General features: G+C 35.4%; 1 protein-coding gene across 13 annotated transcripts in view; it reads right to left on the bottom strand.

Annotated features, from left to right (window-relative positions):
- The window catches only part of NBEA (neurobeachin), a 530,623-nt gene that overhangs the window by 66,351 nt on the left and 444,036 nt on the right, over positions 1-20,236 (bottom strand). For all 13 annotated transcript variants that reach the window (XM_068930067.1, XM_068930069.1, XM_068930074.1 and 10 more), the window contains 3 exons: positions 19,888-20,000; positions 10,110-10,250; positions 2,287-2,406 (listed from right to left, as the gene is read on the bottom strand). In XM_068930067.1, coding sequence (XP_068786168.1) covers positions 2,287-2,406; positions 10,110-10,250; positions 19,888-20,000 — 374 coding nt within the window. The remainder of the gene's footprint in view (positions 1-2,286; positions 2,407-10,109; positions 10,251-19,887; positions 20,001-20,236) is intronic.

Raw genomic sequence — 20,236 nt, forward strand, 5'->3', positions numbered from 1 at the left:
CATAATAAAGAAATTCAAGGTTAATTTCCAAAATCACCTTCCCTATTTCTTTATTAATTAACAAAACCATGTTTAGAAACAGAATCTTTAATCCCTAAAGTATCCCTGAACAGACTGATCAGGGATTTTCTGGAGAAAATTTATTGGCTATTATTATCTCATCTGCACCATATTAGATTTTCTGTACTGACTTACCTCTGAATAGTATTTCTCTTTCTAACGATACAACAGCAATATATACTTATGCATACATACATACATACATACATACATACATATATACACACACACACACACACACACACACACACACACACACACACATATATATATATAAATCTGATCCTGGGACTCTACAGGAGATTCTCAAATCTATTCTGAAATAAATTATTTTACAGTCTTTCTCCCAGTGTGACTCTGACCCTTAATTCTTACTATTTTATCCAAGCTATCTCCTACTCCCTTACTTAAACTCAATGACATCAAAGTACACAGCTACCCCACACCTTTATCTTTTGCCTTCCTTTCCTGAAGGCAAGTATTTTTTAAAAGATGCCTTTTAAGCATCTTTTAAATACTTCTTTTATTTTAGTAATTTTTCAAAAATATAAATAAGGTTTTTAATTGTAACTGTTATCCCTCCATGATTCCAGCATCCCTACAATACAATCTCTGGCAGCAGCAATTTAAATGACCCCGTTTTGTTCACCAAACAAGACTCCCGGTATTTTCATACAAACATTTTGGTTCTTTGTTTTACTGACAACGCATTTGGTTGTTAGTTTAGGAACAGTCCTTTCACTAATCATATGCCCTACTCGAATGCCATCCTTCCTACTGACCACAGATTTTACTGTTTGCTCTGCCCTCATGTATGTAACTGCCCTCCTCCTACGTAGTAAAGCCAGATGAGAACAATGCAGTCACTTCCCACTGCCTTCCCTTATTCCTCAGTTCAAAGCTCTTATCATTTGCTTCAGTCCCATTCCCGGGAGGCCGTTTTCACAGATATACAGGAAAAACAGACTTCATTGAAAAGAAAAATCAAAATGTCTTCAGTTTGAATTTGAAGAAATTGCTGCATTCCAAATATAGCAGTTGAATTCCTTCTAATAAGTTTTGCATTTCTTTCTTTTTTGTTACAAAGATAAGAGTGATAATGCTTAAAATACATTTGACTTCTAGAAGGTCAACAAAAATATAAAAGAATATGGAATGTATTGTAAGAGGTTTAAGTTAACTTCTTTTCTTTAAAAAGCATTTCTCAGATATGTTCAGAAGGCAATACCATTTACAATTTACTTTTCTAAGTAGAAAGAGAATAATAATGGCATGGTTTGTCCACACACATTTCTGAGACTGCTGTAGCATTTATGCAAACAGAGGCTCTGGAATAAAAATAAATCGGCAAATTTACATCTCCTTCTTTTGTCAAGTTAAGTCAAAAACATAATGGCAATGTGACCTTGCCTTTAGTATACCCTTTAGTATGAGTGGCAGTATTGCAGTAAAGAGATATATATTAACTTAAAAATGAAGCAAAAAAACCAACTAATGGTATACTACAGCCTTTGTCTAAAACCTTATTACTAGAAAATGAAAATCATTAAAGAACCATAGTATTCACAATATTGTAAGATTTTGGATTCTTTCTGACAAGGTCCCATGCATATGAACAATAACCCTTTGTATTCAACAATAGGTAAGGAATAACAACAGTAAAATCACCCTGCTCTCCGGCTGTTTCTGTATATCGTGTAGAAGTTGTTTTAATCTAATGCGTATTGTTGCATAATATCCCCAGGCACAGTCAAGTAAAAGCTAAATCTGTACAGAAAAGCCAACATTTTAAATGGGTCTTGTCATTAATGCTTTATTAATTGCCCCAGGCAATGCAAACCCAGAGCTAGGCAAGCTATAACAATATGACACTTTAAGGTCAAACCCAATTCCTGCTGTGTTTTATGGAGTGGGCCAAATATTGAGTTAACAGCAGGAAAGAACAATTTATTGGGCTTTTCTCCGTCTCCTGATTATCTGATCTAAATTAGATCACTTAGGTTGTTTCTCTGTAAAAACAAAACACCTTTTATCCACTCAACTTCAAAGAATTTTTGATTGTTTCTATTATGGCAATAATGTTTAGTAACATCTACCTTTTATTTAAAATATGCATAGTACTGAATATAATGATATGAAGTACGAAACCCTCTTGTCCCTACATGAAACAACATAGCATAAAGGAAAATTCACAATTATTAGTTTAATATTTAACATATACATTACCTTCACATCCGAGGTATCTCTTTGGCTGTTCCTCCAAGACCTTGCTACTGAGGAGAAGGTTCGATCTGGGTGGTCAAATTTGCCATCATTTGCATTTAGAAAGAATGTTGTAAAGGGCTCCTGTAGTCAATGAAATGAAGACGGATTAAGAACACAGCAGAAGGAATCAGGCAACAGATGACTTTTGCTAATCAAAATACTCTATAAAGGCAGAACTAAGCAAAAAATCACACTGGTACCTCATACTTACATCTATGCATATTTATCTGTATGGAATACCATAGTTTATTTACTAGTGCTAACAAATTTTGCAAGCACAAATCCTGAGTTCTGTCAGGAAAGGTTATATTACATATTCACTCTGCCATAAGTGGCGGATTGAAGTAGTTTAGCTCTAGCTCACCATGGTTGCCTACTTTACTGCAACCATTGTAAACGCTGTCTGTGTTGCTCTGCTACTATGCTTTGTCTGCCCCTTCTAAGACAGTATATCAAAATAAAATCTCAAAAAATCCACTTGTCTTGATTTTCATTTTGTTTTCATTTAATTTAGAAGACTTTTGGATGTTCCACTTTTCCTCACGGTGGGCAGAATGGCTGTATGGTCATTATGAGGCAGACTACTGGTACAGGATACCTAGCTTTACCATTATATTGTGGCAGCCAAATGTCTGCTACCATTTTTCCTCCATTCTATCTACTCTTTGTCCAGTTACCATGGTTTTAAGATGAGTATACAAATAAATCACAGAGATGGAGATGAAAAATTTAGAATTTTCTTTTGCTAATTGTAGCTGATATCATATTCCCTATACTTAGTAACCGGCAACAGCTGCTAACTTTTGGGTAAGAAAAGCTCAAGTCTTAGATGGTCTGGAGAATCCATTTTGTCATCACTTTCCACAGCAGGGAAGGAGTTGACAGTGGATCAAATCCTAAATTAGACAGCAGTACTTTGTTACTGAGATTGTTGCCAATCCCCTGGTTTTCCAGCACCACTCCGTTAGCTCTCTGATGCAATTAATATTTGGCAGTATGTCTTCATGGATGGAAACCACTTCCACCTTTTCTCCCATGTGCCCTGGTGAATAATTTTAAAAGTTATGTCTATTCCTTTAAATTAATGCCCAAATTTATTTTCTTGCACGTCCTGATCATCTGGAAATAATGTTAAGCCTCAAGGTAGTTTATAATCACCAGGTTATAATTAATTAATAAGTATTACCCATGTACTATTTTTAATTTTATTTTATACATCCTCCTTCATTTCCTCTTCAAAAGCTTTTGAACAAAGCAGGGAACTCCTCAGTTAATGAAGAAATTTTTGAGGGAATGATGTCTATACACATGGTGTCTAAACTATCCAAGATTAAATAGAACTGAAGTATTTCGGTTTCAGCAGCATTTAAAAACAATTTAAATATACATAAGAAAAGCGGGGTGCAAGGGTAGGAAAAGAGTCAAAAAAGAACACGGAAGACGAGGGAATTCAGACCTCCTGAGACCACTGTTTCTCTAATTTCTACTTGTTTCTTCCCAGTTAATCTTTTCTATCACACACAGCAGTCAACATAGGCCACTCTTTCAAAGAAGAAAAGAACTAAATTTCTCATGTCTAATGGAGAAGGAAGAATGTGACATCTCTGTTATTGTCATCATAATACGCTGGTAGCTTTAAAGTAGTTTAAGGGAAATGTTTAGTTTTAAATGAAGACTTTTTTCTTCCCTTCTTTTTTTCTTTTTTTAAGCCTCGGATAGTATCTTAACTTCTGGTGCAAACATGAAATATATGCATCACTTTCATGATAATATTACAAGACATTCTACTGCTGTCTAATTGAACAGAGAAATTTGTTCTTAGCTTTTCTCTTTTAAAACTTTAGGAATTTATTTACAAAAAATGCATTCCAAAGAACAGACAACAATCTAAGATATACTACTGATAAAGGTATGACAATAAACTGAAATACTGAAAGAAAATAAATTAAGGTGTTATACATTTAGATTTTGTAGTGCTTCATACAGTGATTTTCATGTAAAATACAAATTAAAAAGGGCATTATTCTTATAGCTTACATTCATCTAAGTGTTTGGCACTATCTGCAAAGAACTTTAAAGAACCAGAGCTACCCAAATGAAAACAATATACACAGGATTTTGCCCATATTCATTCAGGATAAAATTCTATTAACATTATAATTTTAACATTCAGCTAACATTAAATTCTATTAACATTGGAATTTTTTGATGTTAATTAAGTCCCCCCTAAAAGCTCTGTATATATTTGCAAACTCTGCAAATTATGCTATTTTTCTGGCTTACCAACAATGAAAAAATTTACATATTATTGACTTGAGTACAAATAATTCTGTCTTCTACCAGCCCCTGCCTATCACTTTTTTCTTTACAAGATATGTATAATTCGCTGTGAATATCATTGTGAAACAGTCTGGGGATCATTGCTGAGGTCCTGAAATCAGAAGCAGTTGATGGATTTTAAAAAGCAGAAACCAGAAAAATGATGTAATTACAATAAATTATGTAAAAACATTAATCCAAAATTCCATGACAACATTATTTTAAGCATCTGAGACAAATATACAAAAGCAATAAAATTCATAATCAAGGATTAAACCTTTAATAGTTGAGCACTACAGGGTGCTCTATTATGATATCCTACTATGACCTGTTGTGCCTATCTTTTTGGCTTTTTAATCCTGAGCAGAAATTCAGAGCTTTCACTAGCTTTATCTCAGACCTCTCACATAATTTTAGGTAATTTTTATTCTCTGAAAAGTCAAGTGCTTATATCCTGTAAATACAGTTTATATCTGTATTGAATATGCTCATTTAAATACTGTTATTCTATCATACCGATTACTGTCATTTCATGTAAAGGTTTTGTTCCTGTGAAAGCTATAAAGCTGCACAATGTTTTCATTATAACCCCATTTCACTCGTTCCTAATATTCTGAATAAAATTCATGCCTTGTTCACTGCCAACAAGACGAGAAATTCGTGGGGTACTTGATTACGATGAATATAGGCTTGAGACATGGAAACAAATAATTTTTCCATTCCAGCACATCTCTCCCTCCATCCCCCTCCTAACAAAGCCTACTCCCGTTTGAATCATTTATAGTGGGGGTAGGGGACAGCAGAAGAAAGGATGTGTCATTCTGAGACGTTGTGTGTCAAACAAAAATGTAATTCCATCCACTTGTAAGTGGGGAAAAAGAGGGTATTTGGAATATTGTCGTAGAGATGCACACCTTTTATCTGATACATTTGGGGCTGCCCTGCTCAAACCTACTGAGCAGGAGACCCAGATTCATGTCATTCTATTTACAAAGAGGATTTAAAAATCCCCCCCGCCTTTGAAAAGCCAAAGTGATTTCCCTAACCACTAAACTGGTTTGGGCTCAATCAAACCTGACTTGCAATAAATCCAGAATTTGCTCTATCTTGTAGAAGTAACGAAACATTCATTGTAACAGAAACTGGCACCTAACTGTTCTTTACAAGCTTTTTCTTAATCACCATGTTAGTGAATCCTGCTCTCTCATACTAGTCTTTGTTTCAGTGAGGATGTAACTGGTTCACGTAAAACACTGCTTATTCAACAGCATCTACTGAGAGCATCCAGTTGTACCTACATAGCCTATTTCACATAAAAAATGTGAAACCAATGCTGATATTCACATTCAAGTCAATCAAGTCAAAATCCTGTACTACCTTTCAGATAGCTATTCTAAGTCACTAGGGTATACGTAGGACTGTAGGATTGCAGGATTCTGCAAGTGCCTTTGTTTAAACTACTCTGCCTTCTGCAGCTTAAATATTCACTGGCCCAGATGAAAAGCACATCAAAAATATGACTCTTGACAAGGCAGTAAGGTTTACGGATAAGGATCCATAAACTATGAATACTTAGTTTCATTTATACAAAATGGAACCATGCCAAGAGAACAGTGCACCCCTTCCGGAATACCTTTTATTTGGTTTGCTGGAGCAACCTTGTGGGTGATGTTGGCTCAGATTTCCTAAGTAGAATTTTATGATTTACATGAATTTCTCAGGTTAATATCTAAGGATGTATAAAGTGTATAAAACTTGAACTGTGATTTGATTTCAGTAACATCTCAAAGGAGGGGAAGGCAGTACTATATAAGCCTCAGTGTTAGCTTTTATCATTATTAACCTGACTGAACAACACAGTAGACTACCACATTCATTATCTATCCCTGTAAAGTAGTTATCTAATAACAGTTTACCCCTCAACTTAGAGAGAATGCTAATCATTTTCATGAAACATTTGATTTTAGATATTGACCAAATGTTTTTGGAGATCATGTGGGATTCATTTGTAATTATAGCATTAAATATTTCTAGGCTGTGGCTCAGTTAATTTCTTATGACACTAGTTAGGTGATTCTTCCTTGACCTTGATACAGGCTGAAACGCGCAATGTGTTAGTTTAAACAAACACGCACAGGTTTAAGTATTATAATTTCAGTTTGGTGCTGCAGATCACTATATTTGGCCTGTTTAGCATTAACAATTCTTAGTTATATATGTGTATGTATACGTTCACATGTTGGGGGGGGGGGGCGTACAGAGAGTGTATGCATTATTTTGCTTTGGGAGAGTTTCAGGGTCAGTTGTATAAGTCTTAAGAGTAACCGTAAACAACACGACAAGGCCTGGTGAAGCCGAACCATTGCTATCGTGAAGCTGCCTTCATTTTTTTCCTAGAGGTCTTACAAAAGAGAATGGAGCATGTCTAGTCTTGTACAAACCGGTCACAGAAAATACAAATAGAATCCTTGCAGATGCAGTAATAGCTCATAGCCTCAGTAAAGGATTAGGTCCTCTTCTCTATAATATATATTATATTTATTATATATAATATATAATATATATTACATATATATTTTATAAATATAATGCAAAGCAGAAAAACACAAATTAACAATAAATTAATTTTATTTGATATATTTGGTATAAGGCCTCAACATATTATAGGCACAGCCACTGTCATGTCTTTGAAAACAAAATGAAATAAGTCACTTTTAAAGACGGATTTTTACAGGACACTCTTAATACAGAATAGGACTCAGGAGAAAACTGAACTACCAGTGAACCAATTTATTAATGGCAAAACAGAGGCAGAGACTGATAACATCAAACTCTATTAAACAGATCTGAAGTGAGGCTGAGGCATAAAGTGCCTTTTATAAAAGTAGCCTGATATGTTAGAAAAAGGGAAGCGGCAGAGGAAAAAAAACAGTAGGGAGCAGATTATCACAGAATTGACTCAGAAAGGTGATATTACAAGCAATGTTTTGAACGTTTTGAAGAGAACTGACAGGGAACAGATTGCATCTGTCAAAGCCAAAACACAAGGTTCACTTTTTTTTTTAAAGATTTTGTGGCAATTACACAACTCTCTATATAAACACACTTCAGAGTGCCTGAAACCACCTCTTCTACTGCAACTGCTGCTTCTTCCACAATGAGACTTTTTCTTCCCCTGGATCTCCGCTACTCTGTATTCTTTTGATCTGCTTCTATCTGGACTATCTCATTCCTGGTTTATTTTTAGTAATTACTCTTATTTGTTTGCTTGTTTGTTTTCTCTCCATTTGTCTCTTCTTTGTTTTTGCTTTTATTCCTTGACCAACACAATCTATTCCCATGATTTTACTTTCCGCTTCCTCTTTCCTCCTCTTCATTTTATTGTTTCTTTCTGCCAAAAGCTGTTATCTTAAAAATCCTTCCCATGAATCTTCTCAAATCTCTTAAAATACTGAAAGAATTGTTCTCTCTAAATCTCTGCATCTCTCATGTTCACCTTCCCTTTCTTGAAGTAGACTGTAAGTTACTTTTTATAAATTTTTCTTATATATTATTCTTCACAAACTCATACAAAAATACTATTTCTAAAAATTCATCAGCAAGAAATCCTACTTTAACTTCCAGAATCCTGACTTTGCAATCTCTACCAATTTCACTGGCATCATCTTCTCCCTTAGTATTTTTTATCCGCTGTTTTGTAGCCAAAAATATCTTTCTAAGGATCACTACGACTATACAATCCCCATAGCTATAATCTTATTTTACTGTCTCTTTACATACTCATTTGCAAATCTTTATTTTGGATTTCTATATACAGCGCTATCCAACCTCATAATGTATTTTTTTTCCCCCTTTTCTGAGCTTTAAACTTTCCTCTTTCTTGTCTCCCTTTCACTTCTGTTGTCTCCTCCCACTCACAATTGCTTCTCTTTGCTGGTCACTCCAATTTAAAGAATACTTAAAAAAATCTGCCTAGGTGTGCTCTCTCATTTAAATTTTCCTTAGTTGTTTTCATCCTTTTACTATCACTGATCTCTTTCCCTGGAAAGTGCTATTTCCTTTTGTTTTCTGCTTTCTGCTCTCACAATATATTGCTTGCTCTAACAAATACTATTTTTCAGACCTACATTGCAAGGCCATCATGGCAGAGACCTTGTTCTCTCACTCTTTAGCGTAGGAAAGAGAGAGAGCAAGAACATATATAGTATTACATAAACAACAGTAGTAAAAATGACACAGCATTAGCCTAATACAGGAAATGAATACTCCTTGGTGTGTTGTACATTCAGCCAGTAAGCAGATTCTTCAGGCTTAAGAATTTTCTGAGTAGCAAAAGGGTATCTTTTGTTGAATACCAGCCAAAATTAATAGATAAACATGCAAATAAAACCACTGTTTTTAATACACTGTAAGGGGACTAAGAACCACATGTGAACCATAAAATGTATTCACAGAACATGAATAATTTAGCAACATTTAAGAGGAGTACAATGATCACCCCATACAGGAGTGTAATCAACGTTTGCTTTCCCAGGGGTTAAGAACTATATCCTGAACTCGTAGACACATGAGTTCTTCCCTCCTGCGCAGAAAACTCCCAGACGCGGCTGGGAGTTTGTGCATGGAAGGCGCTACAACTCCAGCTCTGCTTTGGTTGGTTTTGTGTGAGACCTGCTCAGAATGCAGCTTATGCAATACATTTTTACTGATAGGTTGTAGTTGTAGTTTGGTAATTATACAGTGGTTCAGTTCTTTATGATTTCCAGAACTGTTAAGTGTCTAATCAACACTCCCTTTTCTGTAACTCATTGTGCTAATTTGTAAACAAAATGAAGATTCTTTTTGTCTTTGAAGTTTGGCTGCCAACCCTAGACCTGTCTCCCAGGATAGGACTTAAGTATGAAGTTTCCAGAATTGAAATAACAGTAATAAGTTGGAATATGCATTTGTACATTTCTGAAAATTATGTTATTAACTCATTGAGAGGCATAAAATATTATTTCATGCTACTTTAATATAAAACTTTGGTTCTATAATTCACACGTCAGTCTGACATAGCTTAATGTATTGAGATTTTGTTCAAGTTATTTTTATGTTGTATATATCTGTCTCTAGCTGTAAGTAATACATGAATATCTGTGTAGTATCAGCTTTCTGTATTTTCTAGAAATTTCTCTTCAGATGGATACAGTTTTAGATAGTTTTCTTCACTATATTGTTTACCTGTCCTTATGCCACCACAATTTTGTGTCCAAACATATTGCAATTGTTTGAGCAGAAAAGATCTTCCGATCACTACAAATGAGTATAGGCAGTATGCATGGAGAATTCGTGAGATTTTTAAGTTACTGAAGGAGTTCTTGAAGATTTTGATGGAAAGGTACTCTCATTAAAAATATCCAAATATTGGTAAATGATAGAAGAGATGCTGTAAGTAATGAAATTCAGGATCCAAAAATACTTACAATACGAACAAGCCAGGCCAATGTAGAAGTAGATGTAGAATAGTGGGTGTTGTAATGGTACGGTGGAGTCTGATCATCTTCCCAAGTCTCATAACGTTCTGCATAGAAGACTGCTCTCTTTGGGTTCAAAGCACCAATAGGCTGCAAAGGGATGAGAAACTGAATATATTACGAGCTGAAGGGCAGCAACGTCTTATGTATCGTAGGTTATTCTACATTAATATTCACTATATATGAAATTCTGCAACCAAGCAGAGAAAACTCATTCCAGGATGTAATAATCCTTTCAGGTTGCTGCAGTTTTGGAGTTTTATTTCAAAGGCTCTGTATACGAAAAGTCTTACGACTTTTCCTATTTTAATTGACAAATACAAGTGATCCACATCTGCAAAGTTTCAAGACCTTCTAGAAGTATGAGTTGTTTCCCAGTTAATTCAGTAACATTGTTCTGGAAATGGACCTTCTAAAACTGCATTTAAAATGCACTGAGGCCAAACTAATATTTCTGTTGCTGTCATTCACCATAATCACACAACTAATGAAAACCGACTTTTGCTCACACAGGATACTTTGTAATGCACAGTTCATGATGAAAAGATTTCACGTAGAACTGCCAACGGTGTCTGGTGATCCTAAGCAGAAATACTTAAAAATCATGCGCATAGTCCTGCAAGACAGAATCTACTTTCTGACCAACCAAAGTTACTTTTTACTGAAAAGCAAATAAGCTTTTTACTTAAAAAACAATAGAATATGGAAATTATTCACAGAGTCAAGGCTCTGTGTCAAGGCTCAAGAGTGTGCTTGACAGTCCATAAAAGTTAGGTAAAATCCCAAAAGGAATGTACGGCAGTAGTAGGAACTGTTCGTTTTGACATATTGTTTACAGGAGATATGTTTTTCTGTGATTATTTTACCCACCTTAGCATTTTCTGTAAAATGTATTTGTTATTATTGTGTGACATAAAAGGCACTGGGAAAAATAAAATACAATAGAAAGCAAAATGTTGACTAAGTGAATAAATGCAAGGCTATCTTAAGTCTGTTTTTCCAGATCAGATATTAGTGGCATATTTATCTATCATCAATCTGCAAACAATCTTGAAAGTTTAGCTCTTGTAGTAGAATTAATTCAACACATAAAGTTTAATATTTAGAGAACACATTTCCACACCAAAGAATTGTATAGCCTTTGCATTAAAAATAAAGTTAGAATTTCTATTATAAATGCACATTACTAAGGGAATTACAACTTGCAAATAAACACATTCTCCAGGACTTTGACCCTTTTCAGAACACTAACAAACAGGTATTCTCACATTTCATTCCAGAGCACAGTTTTCCAGCTGAGTTTAAATACACAGTCGTTTGTAATGGAAATACCAGTATAAGGTCAAATCAGTGTGTTTCACTACACTAGGTATGTAACTGAACATTTCAAAAGCTACAAATATTTATTCCCTCAGTACTTCTATCCTTATTGAGATGACTTTTAAAAAAGCTGACAGAGAACACGTTGTTTCCCAATTTTAAATACTGTAGCTTGTTTTTAAATAAGAGTATCTGATGAACAGTTACATTTTAAAATATTATTATTTCCACACTTTTCACTTGAAACAGTCTAGATGCTTAATACTTTGCTGTGTCATGGAGATGTTAATAGCTTTCTCATATGTGTAAAATGTATGAGTAATCCCTAAGGATCAGCCTTATCTGATGCAGATTGCACTGCAAGACCTCACGAAACATTCTTGAAAGAGAAGTATGAGCCATTCCCTAACACTTTCCAGGCTTGTTTCCCAACTACTGGAAAAATAGTAAAATAAATATTTGCATTTTTGATATGCTCAGTTTCATTACATATTCAGCCACTCTCAGAAAACACGCAGGCATTGTTACAGCCTGTGAGTTGCCAAAACATAAAAATCACTACTCAACCACTTTCTTGAAAGAGCAATTTCCTAAAAGACACACTTTTCTTATGGGATTGACAAACTGTGCAGATCTATGTGCACTTCACTGCACAATTTATATCAGTGTTCTGGGCTGCTCTGTGGACTGAATGGGACTTGCCAACACCACCCTTTTTGGGGTAGCATGCACCCACTTCTCCAACAGAAGAAATTCCAGTCTCCAAGTAAACATTTCAAAAGCTTAAGCAGTAACTCACATCAGAGTCTGTTAACAGGAAATGTTCACCCCCCACCCCGCGCCATAAGGAAACACGAAACAGCAGACAACTCAGTGCAATCGTATTTTGTAAGGGAAAAACACCCTGAGAATATTACTTCCCTCCAGTCGACACTGCACATATCCTATGCTGCAATAAGCTCTGAGGCTACGAATGATAAAGGTGTGATCTGTCATAACGTTATTGTAAATATATGTTTGAAGGGCTATGGTGACTAATGCAGGACTGCAAATCAAAACTCCAGGCATTTTAGTATATATTTGAAAGAGATCAGATGTTCCATCAAATAATCTGCAAGTTTTTTCCCTTCACTGTAAAATGGGAATAGTAACAAGAAGAACTGTGAAATTTAACTGATGCTTAAAAATAATTAAGAGATATTCTACTATATATTATTATCTTAATGATGACTTAACCTATTGTTTTAAATAACTTTTTTTTTTGCAAATTTATACATATAGTTGTATTTAATGCAAAAGATACTTTCTCTCTAGAACTTGATAATAATTTTCCAAAATCACACAAAACACTAATACACCACCATGTTTTCAAGATTCTTTGGGGAGAAGTGCTATTTCAATTTAACAGTCAGATAAAAGATATAAGGTTGTAACATTGTGCATTCCCATTTTCATGTAAAAGATGCAGGCACAACTAGCTAAAATAATCTACTTTCAGAAGACACGTGTTCAGTTTATTAAATGATTAACCTAAGAAGCTGTATTCTGAAGATTACCTTCATCCTCATCAATATTCTTTTCAGAGTCAGAATCCATTTTTCTTTCAATTACGTTAGGATTCATTTGAAGGGAAAATGCTGAAATGCACAAAATATCTGAAGAATAAAATGAATTCTTTAGGTAAAATTTCATGAGATTCACCTCTCCTCTTGCACGGTATGGAAATTTTCTTGTAAAAATCGCCAAGAAGAATCTTTTCTGGGAATTACTCTTCCTTGCTCCAGAGAGAAAGAAAAAAAGAAAGGAAGAGTGAGATGGAGCATGTCTCCAGGTAGAAAGTCTCCCCTTGACTTCTTTGGGCAGATCCTGGATTGGAAGCAGTATGGCTTCCAACGGCAGTATGGCAGATAGTAGCCTGGGATTCAGGAAACACAGGTTCACTTCCGTCATTCCAAAAAGATTTCTAGCATTTCCCAGGGAAACTGCTAAGGTATGACTATAGCATGCAAAGCAGAAGTGTGTTAGAAATCCGTGAGCTAGCTCTAGGATGGCCAGTGGGCAAACACAACACAACTGCAGAGATGGCAACCCAAATCTCAGACCAGTGCAGCCGTAAATATGTAGTGCTGCACAGGGATGGGAGCTGGGAGTTGCACTATGCTCATGCAGCTTTGCAACTGCTGGTTCAGAATTACATCGGTTAGCTTTGTCCTGCTGCAGGTAATACAAGGATCATCTGATCCCACTCTTCTCTTCTGCGCAGCTATGGAAGAGCCCCTGTGTGGACCACTTCTCCACACATTAATGGAAGGGACTTAAGTGCTCCCCATGCTGAATAAAATACACATTAAAAGTTATAACTGAAAGTGCTCAAATCTCTCTTTTTTTATTGTTAAGCATCTTCCTTAACAACATTAGTCAACTAATCAATTAAAAAATTAGCTTGTGTGTACAAAATGGAGAGACAATTTTTGGAAAAGAAAATTTCAGTAAATAAAATAGCAAGTATGAGGTAAATTCCAAGTCTGCCACTGGTATCCTTTGTGATATTTTTTTAAATGTCCATGTGGCAAAATGCTGTTCTTCAAGGGAACTGAAAATAGTTCATCCTTCAGCAAAGACATGTCTTTTCTGTAAAGACTTCAAACCTCAGGTGTAGAAACTAGCACCTAACTCGCTGCTTACTCTGATAAGGCATGCTTTCTGCTAGACGACAATTTCTACAGTGGTAGTAGCCTCTCACTTTTCCTGTCTGTGTGGACGAGACACTTCTGCTTCTATTCTTTTAAAGGATATAGGAAGTTTTGGTCCCTTTTCCATAGCCTTACAATGCCATTTTCTGTCTACAAAGTCAACTAATACAGTTTTAATCTGACACTATGGTTATAAAATTGACAAAACTTTCTGGATGTATCCCCATATTTTCATGTCATGGAAGAAGATAATTTTATCTCAATTTCAGTGAGATGCTACAGACACACAAACTAGTCAAAATGACTTGCACGAAAAACACAAAGGCAAACCTGAATCTGCCTGCTGAGTCTCAGTGCCGTGCCTTAACCATAAGACTAATACAGGAATTGAATTTGAGTCAAACAAATTGTTCTGAACCTTAAACAAAAAAGTTATTCCTATAAAGTTTTATAAAATTCACTTTCAAAACACATTATTTGCTTTTTTATTAAAACAACCTTTGTAAAGACTCTCATAGCAAATACTACTAATTATTCATAAAATGGTTTTATAACATATTCTTTCTTTTCTACAACCAAGTAAAACAACTCACTCTATGACAAACGCTATTCAACCATTTCACTTTTGATGTACTAAAGCTGTTGTTCGACTTTTGTTGCTTTTACCATTTAAAAATAAAATAATGTTAAAGTTAAGACTTAAAAACACTGCTATTCATGTCCTTCTTTTTTATCTGGCTAATTTCTTTAGACATCTGGCCTTTGAACCAGTGCATTGTCAATACATCTAGTGTTTATATCCACTGGACATGTTATGCTAGCTCTTGTAATATTTACCGTTTTGCCAGCTATCTTCATCAAACTCCATTCTCTCACGACAGCAGAACTGAATGTAGCATCCTATTTATCTGGCCACTGAAATACTGCTGCTTACCTTGACTCTAATTCATGCAGCAACTACCTTATCTGTTTATCTCTTTTTCTAATGTACTGCACAAAATTGTAGCTGTGTACAAAAGAAATCTTGTTCATGGGTTTATTTGGCTGTGCCTGAATACAAACTGAGGTTATAGTGACTGCTTGTTTTCTTATTTAAAAAAAACACACCCTAAGTAGGACACCTTAGTACAGTAATTTAAAGTTTAAAATAAATTCTAAAGTTATCCAAATATGTAAACAGCTTTTTGGTTGGCCTAGCCATCTCAACATTTTCAATTAGCATAACAGTTCTGGCAGATTCAAAGTACTAGAGTTTCATTCGATAAATTAACTTTTCATTTAAGAAAAGAAAATGTTAATTGCATGGCTTATACCAAAATATAATCAAACTCATTTTTATTCCTGACAGTACAGTTCCTTGTAGTAAAGAGAGAAGCTTAAGCTACAGCAACTGATTTCATTTTTCCAATGAGAGTGGTTCTTGTAAACCCATAAACTCCATTTCGCAGCGTACACATTTTTGGAAGTATTAAGTGTGGTTTGCCTTGAAATAGTCACACTTCAGTGCGTTCATTTGCATTATTACACTTAGAAGCCTTGGGGCTTTATCACTTCCTTTTTTTGAAATGGCACAGTAAAAAGGAAAAGTGGTTATGCTTATCATCACCCGTCAGTCAAACACCTTCTATATTAACAAAATATAATTTTTTCCACTCAATGAATGGGCGTGTGATGTCTCATACACATGTCAATATTAGTATTACTTTGCCTGGTGAAGAAATCATTTTATTTAACAGGATGTATGACTGGAAGCAAATGAGAAGACATTCCCATTTACACCTTAATAAGCAGGGACAATGCAGCATGGTCAAATCCATGCATTCACTATAAGGAATAAAAGTCATACAATTTTTGCACAAAAAAAATATACTACATTTTAAGTGCTTTGCTTGGAAACAAAACGCCCCAAAACTCAGCGTGCATTAAGACCTGCACACACATTTCCCACATTAATACTCACTACCAGAGGTATTCTTCCAAAGGAAATCTCAATAAAGAAGAAAATAAACAGATCACCTGGTGGTTGGATAGTGAAAAGATAATCTATGTATCTATGACAGCCTCTTTCATTAGCTTTTCATCCTGTCAAACAATAAATATAACCTTTAACCTTGTATATGTAATGAATAAAACTTGAGCCCACACTGTCTAATCAAATGAGAGGTCCAATCTATCCTACTGATACAGCACCTTCAATGGCCATGTGTCTTGTTTATAAATCTCAAAATATAAGTAAAAGGAAAAAAAAAAGCACTGAAAGGGGAATTTCCAATTACTTCAATGGAAAAGGGTATGGATATTTTTAGACTAATATTTAAATATTATTTAAATATAAGTGACTTCAGATGCAAAGTTACACAATAAAGAGTGTTACATACAAATAGAATAAAATGGAACAGAGGAAAAGGACATGCCACAGTTCAAGCCTGCTTTACCGAAATGGAAATATTTAAGTATGAGCTAAATGCAAAAGTTACATTATTTACTCTTTCACTTATATGGTAAGCAAACCAAACACATCTAATTCAATTTCCACAAAACATATGAATTAATGTATGTTCACCTAGTAGTCATGATATCACAAAGGTGATATGCAGTATTTTATACAGAAAGCCTGAGAATTAAAGGTTAAAATAATTTTAAATGAAGTACAGTCAATTATCATAAATTACACTGGAGCTTTGTGTGAGCTTTGTGTCATAATACACGAATTCTTCTGAAAGAAGTTAGATTTAGGATACATACAACTACCAAAGCTGTTTTAAAGCAACAAAACAAAGAAGGATAGGTGGCTCACTTTTAATTTCATTGCTTTTGTGGGCTTTTACCACATATGCAATAGTGTTAGACTTCTAACTTGTTTCAAAAGAGGAGCAGTATTAATTACAAAATATTCAGGACGGAGACTTCTGTGAATGCTAAGAAGCGCAAACCTGCGGGAAGATAGAAGGTCAGCAACTCACAAAGAGATTTGATCCATCAACAGCTTAGCTGGAGATCGTGATTTGCCATCAAATCTGCAGGAACACTTCTCCATTGCACGGTAAAATCTGACAGAAGGAAATAGCTCCTCATGGAAAAGACACCGTGCGTGCCTGCCCCAGAGTCTGACGGAGGCTGATGGCACTTCGAGTTTCAATAATGTGACTAATAAATCACCAACCAGTTTTTATTCTGCCTACTCAGGGTTCGCTTCCCTAACAAGGAAAGAAAGGGCTTACTTAGAGATACTTGGCAATAAGGAAAACTGAAACAAAACTGCCAAGGAAATACTTCAGGTAAGACCCAGCTATGAAGATTTCTGCTGATAATGCACATAGGAAAACAAGACGCAAAAAATGCATGAGAGTCATGGGGCACAGAAGTACGACATTCCATATTAACCGGCCACTATCTTTTACAAAAAATTATTAACCTATTTTTCCTTTTAAACCCACTGTGAAAAGAAATCACAGAAGCTGCTAGCAGATGTTATTACAATAAACAGTGAGAAAATTTTACAATTACACTCCTTTGATTCTGAAGGATCCCAAAACATTTACAGTTTTCAAATGTAATCTTTCACATACATCCGTGGGATAAATGCAGCCTAGACCTTGCCGGCAAGGAATAACCATTCTGCTTAACTAGCTATGTCTAGATTCTTTTCGAGTGCTCCGCACCTCCAGCTTTTCCAGTGGCAACCACTGGTAGCTTCAGAATAAGAGAATTCAGTTATCCAAACTGGGTAGCAAAAGGTTCAGGCAAAATACTGCTGTGCACCGTGCATGGATTCTTGAAGAAATATAAATAATCAGGGACTTGAGTTTGCCTTTCTTTTCAAAGAAGGGCACGACAAGGAGTGCAGTGAAACTTAATAAACTATACAAGCACTAATTCCATAATGAGTTCTTACTAACTCCTAAGGAAAAATAATCAACTCAGCTATCACACCACTTCCTGCAGCAACTGAATACTTTAATAGGCTGCCATAAAAATTTGAAGTCAACCAAAACTAACTACCTAATGAAGGACTCATGAGACATAGACTAATCCTTTTGCACTTCAGTACACATACTGCTACTAATACTAGAAAGAAGCAAATTTTACAGATTTAAAGTTTAAGGGTCTTGAAATGTCTATCACTTTAACTATGCTAAAACAAGTTGGTTTTTTTTACATGCTAGGGAAGAAGCTGGTGCATGACTGCTCCTGATTTTTATTTAACTCATTTTTGTAGATTTTCTTTTATTGTTCCTGGTACAGATTACAATAATGTTATACAACTGAAAAACACATTTATAAAGCATAGCTATAATATTATGAAATATTATACAGCATAAGTAGTCTCAACAATTTGTTTAAGTCTAAGGCATACTGTCAATGTAGTTTAATTTCTGGTTTTATGTTTTTTGCTTTTTTTTTTTAAGAAAACAGGGAGAAGAAACTTAGATCTCTCCATCTGCTATTATGCAATCAAATACTACTGTACTACTCAACTTATTCTGGAAGTCTCACAAAAGCAGGCCTTCAGGGATGGTTACATCTAGAGGTATGGTAGGCATTGTCTTTCCAACAAGGATGTAATGAGGCTCTAAAATATCTAGGGCAGGATCTCACATTTGCTGCATAAAATATGTGTGAGCAGGAAGTGGAGGAAAGAAAATCAGACTTAAAGACAGAAGCACTGGGAAAGTCTCACCCCTGACCAGCAGCAGAAAGGAAAGTAGGGGCTGCAGCGAGGGCCTTGGGGTCATTTTATCCTCTCCAGCCTCATTCCTAACATCTGAGAGCAACAGCCTCCCGCAGTTTTGTGCTTCACTCAACTTATATGAGGAGCTTCTCTCTCCGGGCTAGTAGGAACTGTTGCAAGGATGCAAGGAAGCTGTCGTTCCTGGAGAACAGAAACCTAAAGCTGGGGATGGTGCAAGGCCACCAGCCTTCACCGGTAGGAAACATTCTTGGTTGATAGGAGCCAGGACAGATGCTTTCCACAGCTCAGGTTCAGACCCTGCTCCCTCTCTTTATTCCAGCTGGTGGAAAGCAGAGCCTCCCAGGTGCTTCTGCCCTGCTCAGGGTGGCCACACTTTCTTCCCAGTCTACTGGCAGAATTCACTGTCAGATCTGGGTGTAGATCACAGTCTGATGCTATCAGATACCCAAATATCAGGAATTGTATCATTATAAAGTACTAACTTCCCAAGTTTGGTTGGAGGACAAAAAACACATATAGCGACAGGGATCAGTTACTCCAGGGCCCAAAATACACAAATGCTTGTTTATGGAATAATTATTAAACCAGTAGCAGGTGCTGCTACTATACTGAGAGATTACTGGACAAGTCACTGCAAAATAAAGTGAAAAATTAGTTTGAGCTTTTTATTTCCAAAGGATCAACTTTCATAAACCAAGGGAGTTAATTAGTAAGATCAAGTGGTCTGAAGCACTCATGATCTGTAAGTTAGAAGGTACCGACAAGTTACAGTTTTGAGATCAGTCAGGAACATGAAAAAAGAGTGATTTAGAGAGTGAGTATAAAATAATTCTAAAATAGAAAAGTGTAATTCAGATGTTTGTGACTTAAGATAAACACCCACTTATTAACCAAACTAAAAATGCAAAATAAAATCTGTGTAAAAGGATCAGCTAAAAAGCCTTAACAGTTAAAAATCTGTTAAAAGTCTGTTAAATTATTGTTAAAAAGGCTAGTTAACTTTAATAGAATTGAACCATACCTTTGAAAGATCCCTGAAGTTGCCTGGAAGGGTCAGGTCTAACTCTTCAGATTCATAATTTGTTAAAACCCACGGAAACACAGGGTATTGATTCAGATCATTGTATGTTCGCCCTATTGAGGAAAAAAAATGTTTTAAGAATTAGGAAAGAGTGTCCATTTCTCCAGCTAAAAAACAACTTAGCAGTTACATTTTTTGCGTCACATGTTCCCAGTTCCTGTTACTTGACAGAATCAGTTATAAATCTACAGATCAAAGTAATCCTTTAGCTGCACTTCTCTTGAATCAGAAATCCACATTCACAGAAATCAGCGTAATATGAAGAGCACAATAACTTTCAAAATCAATT

Source organism: Struthio camelus, chromosome 1, assembly GCF_040807025.1.
Source record: "Struthio camelus isolate bStrCam1 chromosome 1, bStrCam1.hap1, whole genome shotgun sequence".
Taxonomy (NCBI): Eukaryota; Metazoa; Chordata; class Aves; order Struthioniformes; family Struthionidae; genus Struthio; species Struthio camelus.